At 44.7% G+C, this 22116-nt stretch overlaps 1 protein-coding gene across 1 annotated transcript in view; it reads right to left on the reverse strand.

Annotated features, from left to right (window-relative positions):
- The window catches only part of FNDC3A (fibronectin type III domain containing 3A), a 1040529-nt gene that overhangs the window by 237113 nt on the left and 781300 nt on the right, over positions 1-22116 (reverse strand). Inside the window, 3 exon segments of the mRNA XM_029602861.1 lie at positions 18145-18320; positions 18400-18505; positions 20926-21044. Of these exon segments, the coding sequence (XP_029458721.1) occupies positions 18145-18320; positions 18400-18505; positions 20926-21044 (401 nt within the window).

Here is a 22116-nt window from a genome sequence, read left to right on the forward strand (position 1 = left end):
TCTGACACTGTAAGCTCCCAGTGCCCCCAATAGGTAGGGGTCTGGGAGGCTGCCCAGATATGGGATTGAGGGGTGGAAGCCATTAGGAGTAGGGCGAGGACTCAGAATTGGAAAAGATTAGATGGAGCAAGACAAGATGGGTCACACAACAAAGGGAAGTAAAGGTGTTTTCATAGGTCCAAACCCCCCCCACAAAAACAAAGCTTACCTGTCTAGCTAGATGATCCAAAGGGCCAGGGCAGGACGCCAGCAAAGAGAGTAGGCAGCAAACTGATTGCTGTGGCATACAGATTAAATGAACTGGCTGAAGACCCAATCTAGCCTCCTGGCACTTGATTTCCTGCTTAGATTTGGCTCTTCCTCCTCCTGCGTGCTCAGCCTGGAATCTCTCTTGCTCTATCAGACAGTCCTGAAAGATTGTGGAGCCTGCACTTCTTGCAGACTTAAATATTCAGTTGACAGCTGACTGCACGGAGTGGCTCCTTCTTCAGAGCTCCTGCAAACTTGTGCTTTGTGCTCTTCAGAAGCACCAACTTTTCTGGCAGGCTCTTGGAGCCTGGCTCTCTATACTGTTACACTCTTGCAAGCCCTGCACTGTCTCTCTTCTGGTTTCTGCACTTACAAGGTCCCTCCCTCTTCCAGCAGCCCGGCAGAGCTAGAATCACTCAGCACTACAGCACTGCGAGCCAGCATGCTTTCAAGAGATGGTCTTGAGAGCTGTTTTTTTTTTATTGCACCTTGCTGCATTAGGATTATGCAGAGTCAAAGGTACATTCTACACCAGGGGGAGTTCTGCACAAATTCTGCATCGCACAGTTGGGCAGAATTCCCCCAGGAGTAAAATAAATTAATCAAATTGATTTAGGGAATAGCTACTGCTATCACTAGCATTAATAATATGGGATGTATTTTTTTTAAATTTTCTCTTTATTGCATTTTAAATTTAATTACACAAAATAATGTTTGTGAATAAAAAAGAGATGTATCACATTTACATAAAAATAATCTCAACATAACATCTTCAATCAGATATTTAATAATATGTGAATTCCATCTTTAAATAAGAATCCAAGGGGGCAGATACTAAACAAGTTTTGAGCGAACCAATATTAGGGAAAAAGAAAACGACGGCTGAGAGATGCCTACATTAAGCCTACTGTACTGTTATCACCGCATTTGAGTGGGAGTCAATGAAAAAAACGGAGTTGAGATGTTTCTAAAAAAACAAGCAGAATCAAGGTATCTTACTACGCATTTACAAGGGTAACGAAGTACAAATTTAGAGCAAATAACTAGTGCTTCCATCCTCATTTCAATAAACTTTTTCCTCCTTTCCTGTGTCGACCGGGTGATATCAGGAAATAACCTTATACTTTGACCATAATATTTTTCAGTTCTTTTATGAAAAAACAATCTCATCACAGTGTTTTTCTCTGTAATAAAGGCAAAAGATACAAATAGGATTCCTCTTGTTGAGACTGTGTCCTCAATTGATAATTCTAACAGATCCGTGATGTTCATCTGTGCTTGGGGTTCCACCTTCTCCTGGCCTTCTTCCCGTTTCTTTTGGGGAAGGTAATAAGCCTTTAAGATTAAAGGCAAAGCTTCTGAAGGCATATTTAATATTTCTATCAGGTATTTCTTAATAAATCAATCGCAGGCATTTGGGGAATGACCGGGAAATTAAGAACCCTTATATTTAAATTGCGGAGATTGTTCTCAATATTTTCCACTTTTTTATTTAACACTGTCTCTTGTTGAATAACATGATGATATTCACTCTCAAAGATTTTAATTTTCTCTTCCATTTCACGCAATTTTTCATCCTGAGCATCCAGCCTTTTCTAATTCTCCATACTTCGTTTATTTGCTCTAATACACACTTTAGATAAATTTACAACGGCTGCTTCATTAGCCGCTATTGCTTCCCACAGGGCGTCCATCGTTATCACCGCAGGTTTTACAAGAAAGGGATTTTGGCCGCTTGGGGTGAGCAAGATGGCCGCTGCGTGAGGCAGACCGGAGGAATGCTCTCATTCTGGGGAAAGTTTTTTGAAGATGCCTGCAAAAAGGAAGGGCAAGGTGCGTCTATACCCCTCCGAAGCCGCCATGCCCTCCAACCAGAAATTGATCACGGCTTACCGGTCGCTTCCAAGTCAAGAGGAGAGCGAAAACCCCGCTGTGATTCCTATCGAGGGAGCGAGGGAATCACCTGGGGAAGTAACCTTGAGCCCTCCGTGCCTTCAGCCACACCAGGCCCCGGGATTGTCTGTCTCTTCTCTCTTGCCTGGGACGCCAAAAGATGACGTCGGACGAGTCGTCCCGGATGGTGGGGGCCAGAGAGAGGATTTGCCCGAGCCATGCGGTTTACAGCAGCGCTCGGAGGGACTGAATGGAGAAGGAGATGGGACGATGTTCCTGACTTCAATACCGGACGGTGGACACGATGCGATGGCGGGGACTGCTGGAATCTCTGGGACAGCAACGGTGAGAGAGGACATTGCCCAAATGGAGCTGGGTGAGTCTTTTCATATTCCAGCTAAGCCTGAGGTGGTAACGCTTGAAGCGTTGTGGGACCTAATGGTTGGCTTAGGTCAATGCCATAAGCAACAAGGAACAGAGTTAAAACAACTGAAAGAAAAGGTGGATTTACTGGAGGAAAAGGTGGAGAGGCAACCTGTCGAAACAAAACAGCATCTTGAGAAATTGGAAATATCATTGGCTAAGAACTCTGACTGTGTTGGGAAAATTATAAAGGATTATAACTACATGAACAGGAGAATAGAATATCTTGAAAATTATAACAGGAGGTTGAATTTACGCATGCTTAATTTTCCTAAAGTTCTAGGACAAGATTTTCTAGTGACTTTAAAAAGATATATGTTGCAAGTAAAAAGTAAAAGGTAAACGGCCACATTCCACCAGGCAGTGATATGGAGGGGCAGCCCACCAGTACCGGGAACCTTTAGGGGCAATTGCTGAGAGAAAAAGAGACCAAAAAGACAAAAAATTGTAAAAACTTCGCGCTGAAACTGAGAATGCTGTGAACTCAGGGATGAAGAGACCCGCCCCCACTGACGTCATCACACTCAGCGGCGAGCCGGTAACCTGCCACATTCCACCAGGCAGGGTTGCGGAGGGGCAGCCCACCTTTAGGGGCAATCGCTGAGAGAAAAAGAGACCAAAAAGACAAAAAAAAATTGTAAAAACTTCACGCTGAAACTGAGAATGCTGTGAACTCAGGGATGAAGAGACCCACCCCCACTGACGTCATCACACTCAGCGGCGAGCCGGTAAACGGCCACATTCCACCAGGCGTCGCGCGCCGAAGGGGTGCGCCAAAGGGGCACTCCCCTTTGTGCACCCCTTCGTGCAATCTTTTGTGCTACGCTTATTTTAATTCCCTTAAGTTTTTCCTTTGTTAATTAACCTTTTTCATAGTGTTTAGTAATCTCTTGTTTATTAAATATGTTCAATGTATTTGACTTAGGAAACCTATTTTCCTGCAAACTCTGTTTTTAATGTAAACCGATATGATTTGTATCTGATACAAGAATGTCGGTATATAAAAATTCAAAATAAATAAAATAAATAAATAAAAAAAGTATTAAAATTTAAAGAACGGAATATCCCAGTAGTTAATAAGCTGAATTTTCTACCTGTATTAATAAATTCTAGGGATAATCAAATACAGCCAGAGGTCTTAGAGAATTTAACGCAATTTCTGGAAAACTCTACTGAAGAAGTCCTCGAACGTGGAACCCTGTTGGTAACTCTTTTCAATGAGGCTGATTTAAGCCTGATTATGCAGAGATATTTTAAGAATATTTCAATCAGTTTTCTTTCTCAACAAGTCAGGATTTATCCTGACTTTACCCGAGTTACTCAGGAGACGTAGAGACTTCTTAAAATTAAAACCTCAAGTAATATTATTAGGCTATAATTTCCAGTTAAGATATCCATGCAAGTGTATGGTCAGATCGAAGGATGAATCTTTTATCTTTTTTTATTCCAGAGCAATTAAAATCTTTTATAAATGCTAGGAATATAATCATACCCTCTGTAATTAACAACTAGTACTTATATTGATATTATATAATTACTCCCAGTGGTATTCCTTTGTCTCACCTCAATCATTACCTTTATAGTGGGGACACATAAATTAAGATATATATATGGGATAATGAAAAGACATGTATGTTATTCTTGATATTACTTGATTTCCTGTTATGTATTAGAATTTGTTAAAGGTTATATACTATGTGTATCCCAGTTTTTTTCTGGAAGTAAGATTGTATTACTTAAATGTAGTTGAAATTGAATAAAAATAAAATTAAAAAAAAAAAAGAAGAAAAAAAAGAAAGGGATTTAATGCTTGTACTGACTCACCCCTTTCTGCAGCACCAGTCACAGTGTCCCTTTCAATTCCCAACGTTGGTGTATCGGGGTTGTTGTCTCTCGGCATCGGGGGTAGATATCCTCCCAGCTGAGCTGTTCCTCCCGTTTCAGCCATTTTCAAGCCTCCTTCCAGCTTATAGCATATCGGCGAACCTTTTGTTGTTGACTCCCATTTCTCACCATCTCGTTGAGGGGGGACGGCGTCTCAGGCGCTCCGGGACTAAGCTAGATTTCCTCTGCCATAGAGAGGGACGCTTGCTCCACGTCCCTCTCCAACTTGGCACTACCTCCCTGCTGATTCGGCGTTGAGGAGAAGAATGTTGTAATAAAGCTTTGTCGCGCTTTGGGTGTCTCCATAGTAGCCTGACTCTCACAGAGCCGTGCCTTTCGTTTAGTTGCGGCATTTGTAAGTATTTCTTACTATTTTACAAGGAATATAAATTTCTAGAGGAGCAAACTTCTCCCACCTCTCCTTCAGCCGTCATCTTGGACTCCGCCCCCCAATATGGGATGTATTTAATATGGGAGTATTTGCTAGGTACTTGAGGCCTGGACTGGTCCCTGTTGGAAACAGGATGCTGAGCTTGATGGACCCTCGGTCTAATCCAGTATGGCAATTTCTTATGAGAATTTGGGAGCTAATGAAAAGGACCAATGATTAAATTAGGGGCATATAAATAAAGAGTGTGCATTCAGCACAAGTAGTGTGTACACTACCCATCTATTTATGAAGGTCCTGGTTACAGCATTTCGAGTTGTGTCAAAAAGCAAATGTTGCTTACCTGTAACAGGTGTTCTCACAGGACAGCAGAATGTTAGTCCTCACATATGGGTGACATCATCAGGATGGAGCCCAATCACGGAAAACTTCTGTCAAAGTTTCCAGAACATTGACTGGCCCCTACTGGGCATGCCCAGCATGGCACTAACCCTGCAGCCAGCAGGGGTCCCCCTTCAGTCTTATTTGATAGCTACAGGCAGTGCCGAAAAAATAAAACAAGAAAACGTTACGAACCCAACACCGCGGGGCGGCGGGCGGGTTTCGGGAGGACTAACATCCTGCTGTTTTGTGAGAACACCTGTTACAGGTAAGCAACATTTGCTTTTCACAGGACAAGCAGGATGGTAGTCCTCACATATGGGTGAGTACCGAGCTGAGGATGTCCAAACATGCACCAAATGTACCCAACGGCGTGCAACAGGCACAACAACTGGGGTGGAATTTGGTAGAGGGCATCCTGAACCCCAACGAGCAGGCAGAAGGGTGTTGGTACGTCAAGTTGGAAATAGGTTACGCAGGACAGATTGGCCGAAGATGGAATTTTGTCTTCCGGCGAACTCCAGGTGGCAGCCCTGCAAATGTCAGGAAGCGGCACCGATCGTAGGTGTGCTACTGAAGTCGCCATGGCCCTGACAGAGTGTGCTTTAACACGGTCTTGAAAAGGAATGCCTGCTTGCTGATAGCAAAAAGATATGTAGTCTGCCAACCAGGAGGAGAGAGTCTGCTTACCCACAGGTTGCCCTAATTTATTGGGATGGAAAGCGATGAATAACTGAGTGCTCTTCCTGTGGGCAGCTGTACGGTCTAGGTAGAACGCTAGAGCCCGTTTACAGTCAAGGGTATGCAGAGCCTGTTCCCCTGGGTTGGAGTGGGGCCTGGGAAAGAAGATAGATAGTATGATGGATTGATTAATGTGAAACTCCGAAACTACCTTAGGCAGAAACTTAGGGTGAGTGCGGAGTACTGCCCGGTCCTGCAGGAGTTTAGTGTAAGGCGAATAGGTAACGAGGGCATGTAACTCACTAACCCTGCGAGCTGAAGTGATAGCCAAAAGGAAAATCACTTTCCATGTGAGATATTTTAGGTCATAGGAGTCAAGAGGTTCGAATGGTGGTTTAATGAGCCGCCCGAGAACCAGATTAAGGTCCCAAGAAGGGGCCGGAAGACATAAAGGTGGCTTAATATGGAGCAAGCCTTTCAGAAAACGTGTTACGAGGGGTTGTACCGATATAGGGACATCCCCGACACCTTTATTTATTTATTTATTTATTCATTCATTCTTTCTTTTTATTATACCGAATTTCATGACTGGAATCACATCAACCCGGTTTACAATTAACAATGTGTGTAAGGCAGAGAGTAACATAATAAACAATATTCCCCATTCAAACTTCAAATACAGCAAAACAATATTATGGATGTGAGAAAGTTACAATAAAACAGGGAAAATTAACTAGGATCTGGAAAGGGGAGAAACTGAACAAAGAAATATTTACATTTCAGCCAATTGCATCAATTACTATATATATATTATAATATTGTGTATATATATAGTAGTATAGCAAAAATGAATATATATGATACAGTTGTGAAGGAAGATAATATGGTGCTGTGTATGAGTGTAGAGTTGGTGGGTTTTATTTCAATCCAAATTTTTGAATAAGCGAATGTGCTGTTGGATGGAGGATTTAATCAAGGGCTGGGAATGCTTTTTTAAAAAGCCAAGTTTTTAGTCTTTTCCTAAATGTTAGAGTGCATGGTTCTTGTCTTTATGGAAGGCGTCTACCGCACTGATGTGCATTCTGATGGACGAGGTCTTTAGACCTGATTCCGATAAATGCCAGAGATAGTCCAAAACCCTTGGGATTGGACAGGAAAAGGGATCAAGGGATTGCGAAGAACACCATGATGTATACCTTTTCCATTTATAGGAATAAGACTTTCTTGTGGAAGGCTTCCGTGAAGCAATCAGGACACGAGAAACTGAATCTGAAAGATTAAGTGGTTGAAGGATTAACCTTTCAACATCCATGCCGTCAGGGACAAGGCCTGAAGATTGGGATGGCGTAGACATCCGTCGTTCTGAGTGATCAGATGCGGGTCGTTCCCAAGGGAATGTGCCTACGGATGGAGAGATCCTGGAGTATGGGAAACCACACTTGGCGTGGCCAGTGTGGTGCTATCAGGATCATGGTTCCCTTGTCCTGATGGAGCTTCATGAGAGTCTTCGAGAGAAAAGGAAGTAGAGGGAATGCATAAAGCAGACCGGTTGCCCACGAGAGGGAGAATGCATCTCTGGGCTGAGAGTGTTTGCTGCGAATGAGGGAGCAGTAATTGTCCACTTTGTGGTTTTGAGGGGACGCAAAGAGGTCTATTTGGGGATAACCCGATTGCTGGAAGAGGAAGGTCGCTACCGAGGGGTTGCGAGACCACTCATGCGGTTGGAAGACACGACTCAGATTGTCTGCCAAGACATTGTGCACTCCCGGCAAATAGGTGGCCCTGAGGTACATCGAGTGGGAGAGCGCTTCCGCCCAAATCTGCGCAGCTTCCTGACAGAAGGAAGGAGCCTGTGCCTCCCTGCTTGTTGATGTACCACATGGCCACCTGGTTGTCCGTCTGAATCAGGATGACGTGATTTGACAGGCAATCCTGAAAAGCTCTGAGAGCATATCGCATTGCTCGAAGCTCCAGGAAATTTATCTGGTGTTTGGATTCCTCTGGAGACCAAGATCCTTGTGTTTGTAGATCGTTGACATGGGCTCCCCACCCGAGGTTGGAAGCGTCGGTGGTGAGAATGAGTTGAGGATCTGGTAGTTGAAAGGACAGTCCCTGGAGGTGATTGTTCTGATCTTTCCACCAGGTGAGAGACAGATGGAGTGCGTCGGTGATGTGGACAATGGTCGTCAGAGGCTGAGTAGCTTGAATCCATTGTGACCTCAGAGTCCAATGCATGAGCCTCATGGCCAGGCGGGCCATTGGTGTGATATGGACTGAGGACGCCATGTGTCCGAGAAGGACAAGGAATTGCCGAGCTGTTGCTGTATACTGAGACTGCAACTGGTGAGCGAGGGACACGAGGGTTTGCACTCGTTGTTGAGGTAGAAAGGCTTTTGCCTGCAAGGTGTCCAAGTCTGCCTCAATGAAAGACAAGGTTTGAGATGAGACTAAATAGGATTTCACGAAATTGACGAGAAATCCTAGAGAAATTAGAGTGTGTAGGGTCAAATCCAGGGACGATCGAGCGGCTTGCTGGGTTGGGGCCCTGATTAACCAGTCGTCTAGATAGGGGTAGACGTGAACACCTTCTTTCCTGAGAAAAGCTGCAACAACTACGAGACATTTGGTAAAGACTCGTGGTGCCGATGCTAGGCCAAATGGAAGCACTCGGTATTGATAGTGCTTTGGGCCTACTAAAAACCTGAGGTACTTGCGATGAACTGGAGATATTGCAATGAGGGTGTATGCGTCCTGGAGATCCAGAGAGCAGAGCCAGTCTCCTCTTTGTAGAAGAGGTAGAAGCGAGCCCAAGGTTATCATCTTGAACTTTTCCCGCTGGAGGTACTTGTTGAGGGCACGTAGGTCCAGAATTGGACGAAGCCCCCCGGATTTTTTGGGGATCAAAAAGTACCAGGAATAGAAACCTAGGCCTTGTTGTGAAGGTGGGACGGGTTCTATTGCTCTTAACTGGAGAAGAAGGGAAACCTCCTGCTCCAGAAGGACAGAGTGGTCGGTTACTCTCCACGCTTGTAGAGGTGGTGAGTCCAGTGGAAGAGCAAGAAAGTTTAGGTGGTAACCCTGAGCAATGATTGCTAGCACCCATTGGTCAGTTGTGATTGATTGCCACATTCCATGAAAATGGCATAATCGACCTCCCACTGGTATGCCTGGCAGAGGAATCAGGCTGCTGCTCTCCAAGGGAAAGTAAAAAACCTGAAGCAGGCCCCGGCTGGAGGGCTGCTTGTGGCTTTTGCTTCCAAGGCTGGCGAGGCTGAGGTTTTTGATAAGACCTCGTAACTCGGGACCTTGTTGGTGGAGGATAGTACTTCCTAGGGTGGAAGAAAGACTTCTTAGAGTCCTCCTTGAAGGGCTGTCTAGAGGGGAAGTCAGAAGGTATCAATGAGAGATGTTTGAGGGTCTCATGATGGTCCTTTAATTCAGCCACTATTTGCTTCATCTGTTCACCGAACAGATTATCTCCTATACAGGGCAGGTCAGAGAGCCTGTCTTGTACTTCTGGGCGAAGGTCAGAAGATTTGAGCCAGGCCCATCGTCTTGCCGAAATGGCAGTTGCAGACACTCTAGTGGAGGTGTCGAAGATATCATAAGCTGTTCTTATCTCATACTTTCCTGCCTCAAACCCCTTGTTGACAAGGATTTGAAGCTGTTGTTGGAATTGGTCAAGCAGGGTTTCAGAGAAGTCCTGTATTTGCTTGAAAACGACCCTGTTGTATTGGGTCATGTACAGCTGGTAAGAAGCAATTCTGGAGATGAGCATGGCCCCTTGGAATACTCATCGACCAATATTGTCTAGGAACTTGTGTTCCTTAACAGGAGGGGTAGAGTAGTGAGGCTTCGTCCTTTTTGCTTTCTTTTGAGCCGATTCTACCACAACTGAGTGGTGGTTGAGCTGAGATATTTGAAAGCCAGGGGCTGACTGTACTAGATAGGTAGTGTCTGCCTTTCTATGTACTGGGGCAATGGATCCAGGGTTTTCCCAGTTCTTTTTGAGGAGGTCAAGAAGAACTTGATGAATGGGAATAGAAGTGATCTCTTTAGGGGCATCCAGGAACTGGAGAAGCTCCATCATCTGGTGCCTATCATCCTGCTCCGTCTGCAGCTGAAAAGGGACCAACTCAGACATTTCCTTCACAAAATTAATGAAAGAAAGGTCCTCTGGAGGAGAACGCTTTCTACTTTCAGTAGGAGAGGGAGGTGAAGGTAAGTCATCGGTGTCTGTGGAAGTATCATCACCCCAGGTGTCATAAGGATCAGCAGGCTAACCTGTAGGACAAGAAGGGGGTTGGATACCCGAAGGGCCCGGCTGAGGTTCTGAGAAAATCGAAGGAATCACCGGGGGCACCGTGGATCCCCTGGGGGGTATCGGTGCCGGCATCAAAGGCATTGATGGTGCCAATGTGTATATCGCCCCCGATGAATGAATCAGTGGCGAGGGATGACATGGCATCGATGGCTGAGGCAATACTCCCGAAGGAGGAATGAGGAACGGTGTTTCTCCTCCCGATGAAGCTGTCAACGGGGAGCGCACCGGAGCCATCGAAGACCCGGGAATCACCGGTGGAAGGGCGGTAATGAGCGCCTCCATCCGGGATAGCAGCGGTGCCAGCGCTGCTGGAATCGGGTCGCTGACCCGTTCCACTCTCGGTGCTGGTGTCAGAGGAACCTGGAGCTGTTGCATCGCCTTGTCAATGGCCTCCTGGACCAGCCGGTCCAGTTCTTCCCGGAGACCTGGAGCAAGCAGCCCCGGCTCCGTGATGGAAGAGGGAGGTGGAGGCACATTCAGAGGGACCACCTTTACAGGCAGAATCGCAACTCCCAAACACCGATCGGGTGAGGGTGGCCTCGATGTCCCAGTCGCAGGAATGGTCTGTGCCATTCCTGGACGGGGCTTCTTCGATGGTGGCTCGGACGGTGGCTCGGTGAATGATTTCGCTCGCTCGACAGTCCGAGACTTACGATGCCGATGTTTCTCCCTACGATCCCCTCGATCTTGAGGGGGAGAATCGGGAGTCGATGGCCGTGAAGACATCGATGGCAGGTGGTCACCGTCCGTCGATGCTGGTGTGACTTCAATGATGCCGGTTCCGATGACGTCGATGCGATGGACGGTGTCGGGGTGTGAGCACGGAAAAGGAGTCCCATCTTCTCCATTCTGGCTTAGCGACCTTTTGGAGTCATGAGGGCACATTTGGTGCAAGTCAGGACATCATGCTCACGGCCTAAACACATTACACAGACTCCATGAGGGTCTGTGATAAGACATGGTGCGAGTACAGTCTGGGCACCGACGAAACCCCGACGCCATGGCCATAGAAAAATCGAGCCGCAGTATGGTCGACGGCCAGTAGGCCGCGAGGGCCAAACTCGACAAAAAACGGTGAAAAAACTTACCGGAGTACCGTGGCCTGAAAAAAGTTAGAGGAGGGACCCCTGTGGGGCATTTTAAATTTAATTAACTCCGTGAGGAAAACTCCTGTCAGGAATCTCTTCAGAGCTCCTAAACCGCGAGGCTACTGCTGCGCGGAAAAAAGAAGACTGAAGGTGGACCCCTGCTGGCTGCAGGGTTCGTGCCATGCTGGGCATGCCCAGTAGGGGCCAGTCAAAGTTCTGGAAACTTTGTCAGAAGTTTTCCGTGATTGGGCTCCATCCTGATGTCGTCACCCATATGTGAGGACTACCATCCTGCTTGTCCTGTGAGAAAAAGTTTTTACTCAAGGAGTAAAAACGAGACTACGATTACTCACCAGCCGGTGAAAATCTGAGAGATCCCGTGTGGGAGAAAATGAATGAGAAAAATAAGTGACTTTTAGTCAGCAAATACTGTGAGAAAAAACTCACAAGGCTTCTGCTCCGCGATGCCTACAGCAGCGCGGAAAAACGAAGACTGAAGAGAGACCCCTGTGGCAGAGAATATCATGGCATGCTGGGCATGCTCAGTGGCCTCACAGGGCTAGTCAAAGTTTCTAGAAACTTTGACAGAAAGTTTTCCACAATAGGGCTCCATCAATGATGTCACCCATATGTGAGGACTAGCATCCTGCTTGTCCTGGGATAAAAGAGTGGTATAGAAAAAAAGGGGGTAATACCCTTTTTTTTAATGCGACATGGGGTAAATTATGCCATTTTGAACGGTAAGATTTATGTGCAGAAGGTTTTTGAGACGCTACCAGTACCTGAGAACATCAGTGAATCCATGATATGTGACTGACCTGTCAGAAGGCGAATTGGTTACTGGTGTGATAGATTGAGAAGTATGGGAAAGCATACTGGTCTCAGCCAGGATGTGGGTCTGAGAAACAGTGAACCCCACCCCGGTGCAGCATAATAAGGGTGCTGGCTATGAGAGGCATCAAAAGAGACACATAAAAGAGGCATTTGTTGCAGCAAAGGCATCCATGGGAACGCATTGGAGACATATGTAGGGAGTAGAATCTGTCCACTGTATGGTTCGATTCAGATGAAGAGGGCAAGGTTGGTTGACCTCAGCACCAGAAGATTTTCTTCGCTACACATGTAGTCCGAGACCATCCGAGGGGATGGAAACCTATATGGAGAAGGTCTGCTAGTGCGTTCAGTAAGTCTGTTAGATAAGTGGCCTGGGGATGCATGGAGTGAGCAAGGGCCAAGGGTAGAGCTGCGCAGCTTCCTAGCAGAGTAGCTAAGAGGTTGTGCGTGCTTGTGTGTTGGAAATACCACATTGTCACTATGCTGTCTGTCTGTATGCACAAAGGTTTGTTGCAGAGGCAGTAGTGGAATGAATAAAGGCATAACTCATGGCTCGAAGCTCCAGGAAGTTGATGTGAAACTCTGCATGGAGCGGAATAGACGCATATTGTGTTGAGCAGATGTCAGTTTGAACTCTGCAACCCTGAGTAAATGCAAGCATGAGCAGGACCAGTGTAGGTTTTGGTTCTAGATCTGCAATATGGATTAGGGACAAAAGCGGTTGAACAGCTTAGATCCACTGATAATTGAATTTCACTGAATCTTACTCATAGCAAATTCGAACCTATGAGTAAAGTGCATGGTGAAAAAATGCCGTGGCCCAACAATGAAAGAATTGAGGGGCTGAGGTTATGGTGTATGTGCACAGAGACATATAGGAATTTGTCAGAATGTCTGCGCGGTTGTTGGACAGGAAGTTCGTTGTGACTGTGGTGTCTAGAAGTGTTCTATATGTGAAGTATGGTAGTTAACAGCAATCCCAGGTAGTAGATTTATAGTGAGTCATGAAGAAGATAGAGCTCCTTGCTTGGATAGACTGTTATGCAGCTGTCCATGCAAGGAAAAGCGTGAATGTTGTTTTACTCCATAGAGAAACAGCAGTCACTGCTAGTGATTTAATGAAATACCCAAGTTGCCGAGGCTGGTGCAACCGGCAGAGTTTGGGATTGTAATATTGTTGACTCACCATGAAGCACATAGAAAGATTAGAGGAGAGAGGCAACCTACTTACTGCGATATGGAAGCATGGTGACGAGAGATACCATTTTACCTGTGCCTTCTGAAGAAAGTTGTATTTCTGAGGTCCAGGATGGGCGGAGAGTAACTACTTTCTGTTTAAAGAAAGAATAGTGAAATTAAAACTCCCCCATCCCCCCTTGCGCTTTGTAGCGTCTGGGGGATTGTACCCTGAACCTTGGTACAAAGCGGGGTGGCCGCTCTGATATCCGGCAAGTTGAGAGACCAGGAGGTGTCCAACTGGCGGGCTGATGTAATCTGGATATCATGTAATCTCCCACGGGAGCGTGCGCGGTAAAAGTCTTACCTGCATTTCTGTGTGGTGTACAAGAAAACGTCGAGACCTGTCGTCAGGTCTCGAGGTGGATTTGCAATTGAGGCAGTGTTTGCTGGATCTTGTGTTTAGCAGATCAGCGAATGCATCTGGAATTTTGGTCCTTAATTAGGAACCAGAAGCCAGAGTATTAATCAGTACAGAGTCCTGTTGCTGACAACGGGAGGATGTCCTGATGCAATCCCAAATGATTGGTAGAGAGGTTCTCTTGGTATTGTGTCCGACATAGCTGGCAATAGTGATATGTGACACTAATACGGTTCTTGGAAGACCAGATAACCTAGAACCTTTCGAACCATATGGCCCGATTTAGAGAACAGGTCTCAATGGGATTGTCGCTGAAGCGGGATTAGAGTACTTACCATCCAGGGGCGGATCTCAGAAGGATGAGCCGGAGAAGATTGATGGCTCCGTGGATTTCAGGAGTCATCGAGGGATAGCCTGAAGGATGTAAATGTCAGACTCAATTCTGTAACCTGGTATGGTAGCGCAGGTACAGAGGAGACAGGCTGAGCGTGACTGGCGCTACCACAGTAATTTGTGGAGGTTCAGAACCCCGCACTGGTGTCGGTGGGGAACGCTTAGGATACAGGGGAGCCATTATGACTCATGAACCTGGCCCTCTTTGCAGCAGCTCGATGTATCGTGACGCCAGTGCAAAATTCCTCGGAACTCGGCCTGGTCATTCTGGAGCACTGAGGACTGCCAGCACTGTATGGAACAGTGGCGGTGGCAGTAGCGATTTTGGTCGGCCTGGGTATTCTCCAGCACCGAGTAGGATAGCACCGATGTGCTGGATGGCGTCGGTGGCGGACAGTCACCGTGCCGGTGACAATGAGTGCCGTGGTGCTCGGCCCGGTCTTTCCGCAGTGCCGAAGTGGATGCCCTCGCTGTCTTGGATGGTGAATGATAACAGACTGTCAGCATGCCTGCACTGCTCCTGGCACTATGTAGTGTCGTAGGCTGATACGGGGCTTTAGTAAAGAACTCATAGCGTGGAGCACTGTGTTTAGCGAGGGCATTGCGTGTAGGTGCTATGTCAGTATCGACGGTATCGATGGCGGCATAAAGCGGCCTCGAGGGTTTCGTCAAAAATATATATGAAAAAACGTCGATGGCCCGGGCAGAGCAACGATAACAGTGACCGAAGCACCGACGGCATCAGTGTAGGTATCAATGGAAATGATGTGGCATCGAAGAATCGAATAGACATCGATGGCATCGGGAAATTGATACCGGCATCAACGGAATCGATGGCCGCATCGATAGGAATGACGAGGATACCGATGGAAACGATGTGGCATCGACGGCATTGACGACGGCATCGATGGAACTGACCCGGGCATCGATGGCACAGATGATACCAAGGTGTGCATCGATGGCATCCGCCCGGGCATCGACAATACTGATGGAAAAATCAGCACCATGGATGAAAACATTGATGGCACCGAAAGAATTGATGCAGGGATCGATGGCATCGACGGACCACGGGGGGAGGGGTGTCAATGGTGTCGAAAAAGGCAGGACGGTCTGGAAGGAGGTACCGATGGTAGTGATGGGGGCATCGACTGCACAAAGGTACCGAAGTATGAATTCAACAGAGGCCCTAGCGGCAACGGTAACCGTGGAAGTCCCTATCCCACTAGCGCTAATAACCAGGCAGAGGGTCACAGAAGGTCACTCGCAGGCTATGTGGAGCTAACTGTGAAAACATAGGGAGAGGGAGGGCCGCAATTCGGTTGGTAGGCCGGAGAACCATAGTGAGGTGACAGGAACCGACCGAAAAAAAGGGCATAGTACTCACCGAGCGTTGATTAAATGTATGCGAAGGGAGACCCGCACAGGGAAAAAGTGTTTGTGAAGTAAAAGTTTAAGTATTTCCGTGTGGAAAAAGTGTAAGAATTAGCTCCTAACCGCTATGCTTACTGCAGAGTGGAAAAAAGAAGACTGAGGGGAGACACCTGTGGTCACAGGGATAACTGCAGGCTGAGCATGCTCAGTGCACTCACTGTGCCAGCGTCAGTCAAAGCTTTATAGAAACTTTGACAGAAAAGTTTCCCGTAGCAGGGCTCTGTCCACTGACGTCACCCATATGTGAGGACTCCCATCCTGTTTGTCCTGTGAGAAATCCTCAATAAAGAGAAAGTTTTGAAAATTTTGGAGACAGCTCTGAGAACCGTGAGGTGACTGCTTCATGGAAAAAAATTAGAGTGAAGACGGACCCTGCATGGCTGCACGGATAGTGCCAAAAAACAGCAGGGTAGGCGATCCAGTGAAACCGTAGGAAAGCAACAAACAGAAGGATGCCACAAGAGCATCTTTTTCAAACTTTAATCAAGGAGACGTAAATTTAAGTGCAATCGCCCGACTCTGGCCGAGTTTCGCCACCTATGGTGGCTGCCTCAGGGGCTGAATCATCAAAGAACCGTGTTCAAGTGATGGTCCGGATAAAGTCAACACTATACTTTCATATATCGTGTATTCACCAACAGTGTGCGTCTCCTCTCAAGTGATGGTCCGGACTTTATCCGGACCATCACTTGAACACGGTTCTTTGATGATTCAGCCCCTGAGGCAGCCACCATAGGTGGCGAAACTCGGCCAGAGTCGGGCGATTGCACTTAAATTTACGTCTCCTTGATTAAAGTTTGAAATAGACGCTCTTGTGGCATCCTTCTGCACGGATAGTGGGCATGCTGGGCTCTATCTGATGATGTCACACATCTGTGAGAACTACCATCCTGCTTGTTCTAGGAGAAAATCAGAAGCAGTCCTTTTACCAGTTCCAAATCCAAAAGTTTCTAAGATGTTTTGTTTTAAAGTCTGTGAAAGCTTTTATAAGCATGTCTTTCTCTGCCAACAGTTGGAGAAGAAATACAAACTGCTTCTTGCACATGTTGAGACTGCAGTGAGAGCAGCTCATTTGATCCAGACAGCAGCTACAGGCTATTTAAAAAGATCCTACACTTTGTAATTTGTCCTCTGGCTGGTTGCCTTGCCAATTTATAGACAAGAGTTGGTTGCTATAGTTACTAGTTTTTGTTTGCTCAGCAGTAAATAGTCAGACTTGAATGAGAAACATCAATGAATGAGATTTTAGTTTCATTTGTGGAACCCCCCTCCATTTGTTTCAGGGGTCCATGAATGAAACAAAAAATGGCCTCATTTGTTGTTTTTTATCCATTTATTTCAAACAAATACACATCCCTGTTGTGTTCAATTCTGGAAACTGTACTTTTGAAAAGACATGGAAAGGATGTAAGTGGTTCAAAAAGGGCTACTAAAGTCATACAAGGCCTGTAATACAAACCTTACAAAGAGAGGCTTAAGACACTCAAAATATACTTGCTAAAGGAAAGCAAAGATGGAGGGACATGATATAAACATTCAAATAATTCACAGGCTTTAATAAAATACGGAAAGATAACATTTTCCATAGAAAAGCATATTCAAGAACAAGGGACCATGATAAGAATTTGCATGGTGCAAGATTTAAAGGAAACATGAATAACAACTTCTTTACTGAGGGGATGGAATAGCCTAACAGTAGAGATAGTAGCAATTAAAACTCTGATAGAATTGAAATATGCTTGAAAAATACATAGAGTGCAGCGGTGAGAGAATAACAGGAAGAAGATATGAAGGAGGGGGCTTGAGTGTTTGGGCCATCATATGAAATGTCAGAGGGCCAAAGAGAGAAAATGCAAGTCAGTGGCCAGAGAGTGGCGGTACAACTGCATCAGGCTTCCAATAAGACTAGGGTGACCTAGATAAAAAGTGTCAGTTAGAAACCAAACTGCAGGGGTACAGTTGCACCAGGCTTCCAAAAAGGTTGAGGTAACCAGAACAGAATAACCTTGGTTAAAACCCTGTCATCAATGAGCATAGGATGGTCAGACATTTTGGACAACAGCCTATCAGATTTTGGTTGCTGCGTTGTATATTACAAAACTTGGTGGAAAGACATGAAAAAGAACCTAGTTATTGGATGTCTTGTAAGAATCAAAGAGGATGATGACTAGGCCCTGGACTAGCCTAGCAGCAGAAGGGACAGAAGCCAGCACTGTAACAGGATTTAGACATGGTTGGGAGAGATATGGAAGACAGTGGCACAAAAGGAGTTAAGATGTCAGATAAAACATAAAGGACAGGTGGGGGAACTGGTGTTGATTTAAGTATGAGAATTTAAATGTTTATCTAGCCAATGTGATAGAGAACCAGAGAGGAATAATTTCAACTAGACAGCAGGATGGGCAAATTGATTTTTATCTGCTATCATGTACTATTTTAGAAAATAATAGGAACAGCACAATAATTAAAAATTACATTTTTAAAATGTAGAAAACAAACCAATTAGCAAATATTTGAAAGAACAACATGCTCCAATCTGAATGTAATGAATTCAGCTTATCTAAAATCATGTCCTTACCCCTGCTTTATTAGCTGCCCGCAGTCTAAAGCTGTAGGTCTTTCCTGGAAGAAGGCTGCTTACTGTACATTCTACCTCAGAGCCCTGGTATACTTCTTTGTGCTCATCTTCCTCTACAGGACACATTTCAAGACTGTAGAAGGTAACTGGTGATCCACCATCTATCTGAGGTGGTCCTAATGAAAAGAGCAGAACATGGTTATATATGACAAAACATACTGCTAAAATATATCAACGACGAAAATCAAACATTACCCCATCGCAACTGCATTTCTCTTGCTCTCGGTCTACCCTGTGGCTTAGGTGGTAGGCATGGACCAGGAAACACTGCCGGAGTCTGCACCACTAAGGCTTCAGATACCTATCAAGAAAAACAATAATTTGATATCAGCTTATGAACAGAAACTACAACTATTTTCAACTGTAATGCTAAAGGTACAGATGATACCATTTAGTACACAAAAACAAGACAAACATGAGGATAGGTTTATGCTGCTGTTAGAATTGTATCTCTGTGTAGAAAATTCTGGTTGCCATATTAGTCCACTTGAATATGTAGAATTAAGGGTCAACTAAAACTTGCTTGTTGACCCTTAATTCTCTATATCCCAGTGCATGAAAGAGAAACCGGTATTTCAAAGAAAAAATTCTATCAAAGTCCTTATTCTCAGTTCATTACTCCTTATGCCATCCCTTCACACTAAATTACTGAATGGAATAACCTGTCACTCAATAGTGACATTTATTTTTTTATTCATTTAATGGAATATTTCAACAACTTAATACAGAATCTGCAAACACATGATCTGCCCAAACAGAAAAAAAATGTTCATGTATCATAGACATAAAAGGACTTCCAGTCCACTTAATAGATATTTCTCAAACTTTGAAACAGAAGATCAAAAGAAGGCTTAGTAACAGAATTCCAATGGTGAGCTAAATTATACCTTGTTGCTATCAGAAGATGATTAGCTAATATAATCTCTCGTTAAGGCCTCAAAACATTATCTGATGTCCTAATAAGAAACACATGGGATCCATTGGTAACTGGATCTTGGTAATTTTAATTATCGAGGACATTATCTCAACCCACTATTTTAAAAACTAATTAAGCTGTATGAAAATATCTATCCTTGTTACAACCAAACTAGCTCTAAACTATGACAGTGCTGCTTTTTTTTTTTTTTTTTTAAATCTAGTAGCTACCTCCAAGCTTCTTTGGGCTACCAGCTCATTCAGAAGAGGCCCCTATTGGCTAGCAAAGATTTTGAAGATATTTTTTTTTAGGGAAGAGAAGGATTGAGTGGACTGGGATGTTTGTATTTACCATGATTGTTGGGGTAAGGTGGACCCAGAAGTCCTTATTTGTCACAGAGAGGGAAGATTTGTCTCTCTTTGTAGGGCAAAAGGATTGATCATGCCTTTGGGGCAGGGTGCTGGAAGACCACCAAAACCTGCTTTTGAGGGGGGATGGTTTTGGGTGGGCTGTTGGCAAAGGTAAGTCTCCGCAATATCATTCTTTTACATTTTGGCCCAGTTAGCATAGGGAAACCTGAGCTCCAAATGTAGCAATAATACTTTTGCCGTGTTCTGAAGGGAGCAGTAGTCTATGCCTTTCATACAGGCGTCTGTGTCTATAATGGATGGCTTTTACATGCAGAGGTTAAAATGAGGGAAAACCCCTTGATAGCTGTGCATGAAGGCTGATAATGCTGTAGTAGGGGCCTCTTCTGAATGAGTTGGTAGCCCAAAGAAGCTAGAGGAAGCTACTAGATAAAAGATATAGCAGCACTGTTATAATTTAGAGCAGTTTGGTTGTATCAAGGATGGATATTTTCATACATCTTAACATTTGTTTTAAAGGGACACAGTCAAAGTTGGTTAAAAAATACCCCAAAACAAGAAAATGGTTGAGATTTGTAGACAAACCTGATGTTGCTGCAAACTAAAGCAACAAGACCAGCCTATTCTGCCGAGTCAAATACTGCTGAGTCTATTGCTTCAATTTGCATATCTCTACTGTCGCATCACAATTATAAACCAATGTTTGCCAATTCTATGTGGCATATTATAGCAATACAGCTTTCAAGTTTTCATTACATGCTCCAAAAACCACAAATTGGCATAATTAAGTAGGTAACAACAAACTCTGGGATAACACAAAAGGCATAATTAAGTAGGTGACAACAAACACTAGGATAACAATTTTCTTTTATATATTTTCATATTACCATCTGTAACATGTCATCCTAATTTTTTATAAATGTCACCTCTTGCTCACTATTTCTTACAGATATGTAATCATATATTTTCCCCAAAACTAAGGACTCTTACAGTACCTCTCCATAACCATTACAATTTGGTTTCTATGCATTAGATGTCCCTGCGATTAAGTGGATTACTTTGTAATTACTGTGTGCAAATTTTGATGTTTTCCTTCTGTTCCCTCATTTTGACTTCTAAACATGTAAACCTTTGAAAACCTGCAGCTAAATGTCAATCAAGGACAAAAGGAGAACATTCTACTTCACACACAGTACTGTAAACAGCTACAGCTGATAATGGATTTTTTTATATGAATAGTGCATAATTTCTATAATTTTCCAGGTGCTCCATCCATCATACATTGTTTTACAATTGGGGACATATTCTTCCCATAGTTTGGGATGAATAGCATAGTCACAATCACCAATTTAGAAATAATCTGCTGAAAGTTCCAGGATGCTGCCAAAGGGGAAAATGTTCAAGTAAAATAATCATACAATGCTTAGATATCATTACCGCACTCTGTCCTCCTTCACTGATGCAGTATACACGCAAGCGATAGGAGCAGCCAGGACTAAGTCGATCACACAAATGTTCCCTAGCAGCTCCACTGTATACCATATCCCATTTGTTACCTGAAAGATTAAGAATTGATGAGCAGTCAGCCAAAGTCTGAATTTTGATATTTCCATATCATGGACACAGTATCCTAGCGCCACTAAACAACTATTTGTGTGATCTATCAAATAAAGCTTGCTTACAGTTTCCTGGAAATGATCTAATTATCTCATGAACATAGTTTCCTTTGTAAATTTGTTGAAGTGAAATATCTGTGTTACTTAGCCTACCCATTAGCTAGCAAGGACAATTTGTTTTTAATTAAACTGTTCAAATGTGCTTACTGGATCAGTAATAATGTTGCAATTAAATAAAAGGGAGCCAAGAATAGCCCACACAATACAATATATTTTAATTTCACTCTATAAAATATGTATCTGATAATTATAAAGGGATGTAAGGTAAGTTTGTTTTGTAACACACAAAGTATTGTTAAAGAAACAAAAGTTTGAGAAATAAGGAGGATTTTGCACATTTCTTCAAAGCAGGCTATGTCACTACAACATTATGAAAACTCGAGCATTTGTAATAACATGTTTGCTTGTAACATCTATATTGCCCATTGCCATGTAGAAGACAGGTTAATGTTCCATGTCTGACTTCTGCTCTCTAGGCTGGCCAGGAATGGGGATGCTGTAGAGGCAAAATTCAAAGCTTTTTTTTTGGGGGGGGGGGGGGAGGGGAGAGTCTCAGCTATTGCCCAGCAGCAACACTGGAAGACCGGCTGGACCCCGTGTCCGGCCGGACGATGTAATGTGGGCCCAGGCCCACTCAAGCGACAGGTGCGATCGGGGGGGGAGGGGGGGGGGGGAAGGGGGTGGTTGAAACAGGGCAGCGTGATGAGGACAGCAGCGTCAGGTTTGCGGGGGGGGGGAGAGGTGGAGTGATAGAGCGCGCGGGTTAGGATCGTGGGCTCGGGGGATTGGCTGAGGGAGCGTGGGGGGGGGGGGGATCGTGGAAGGCGATGATTGGCTGGGGCTGTAAATTTGAAAAGTGTGTATAGAAAGGATCTGGAGCAGCACTGTAGTCGGGCGTTGAGATCAGGAAGGAGGGCAGCTGTTTCGTGCGACCCTCCCCCCCACCCTTTTT

Source organism: Rhinatrema bivittatum, chromosome 5 (assembly GCF_901001135.1).
Source record: "Rhinatrema bivittatum chromosome 5, aRhiBiv1.1, whole genome shotgun sequence".
NCBI classification, from domain to species: Eukaryota; Metazoa; Chordata; class Amphibia; order Gymnophiona; family Rhinatrematidae; genus Rhinatrema; species Rhinatrema bivittatum.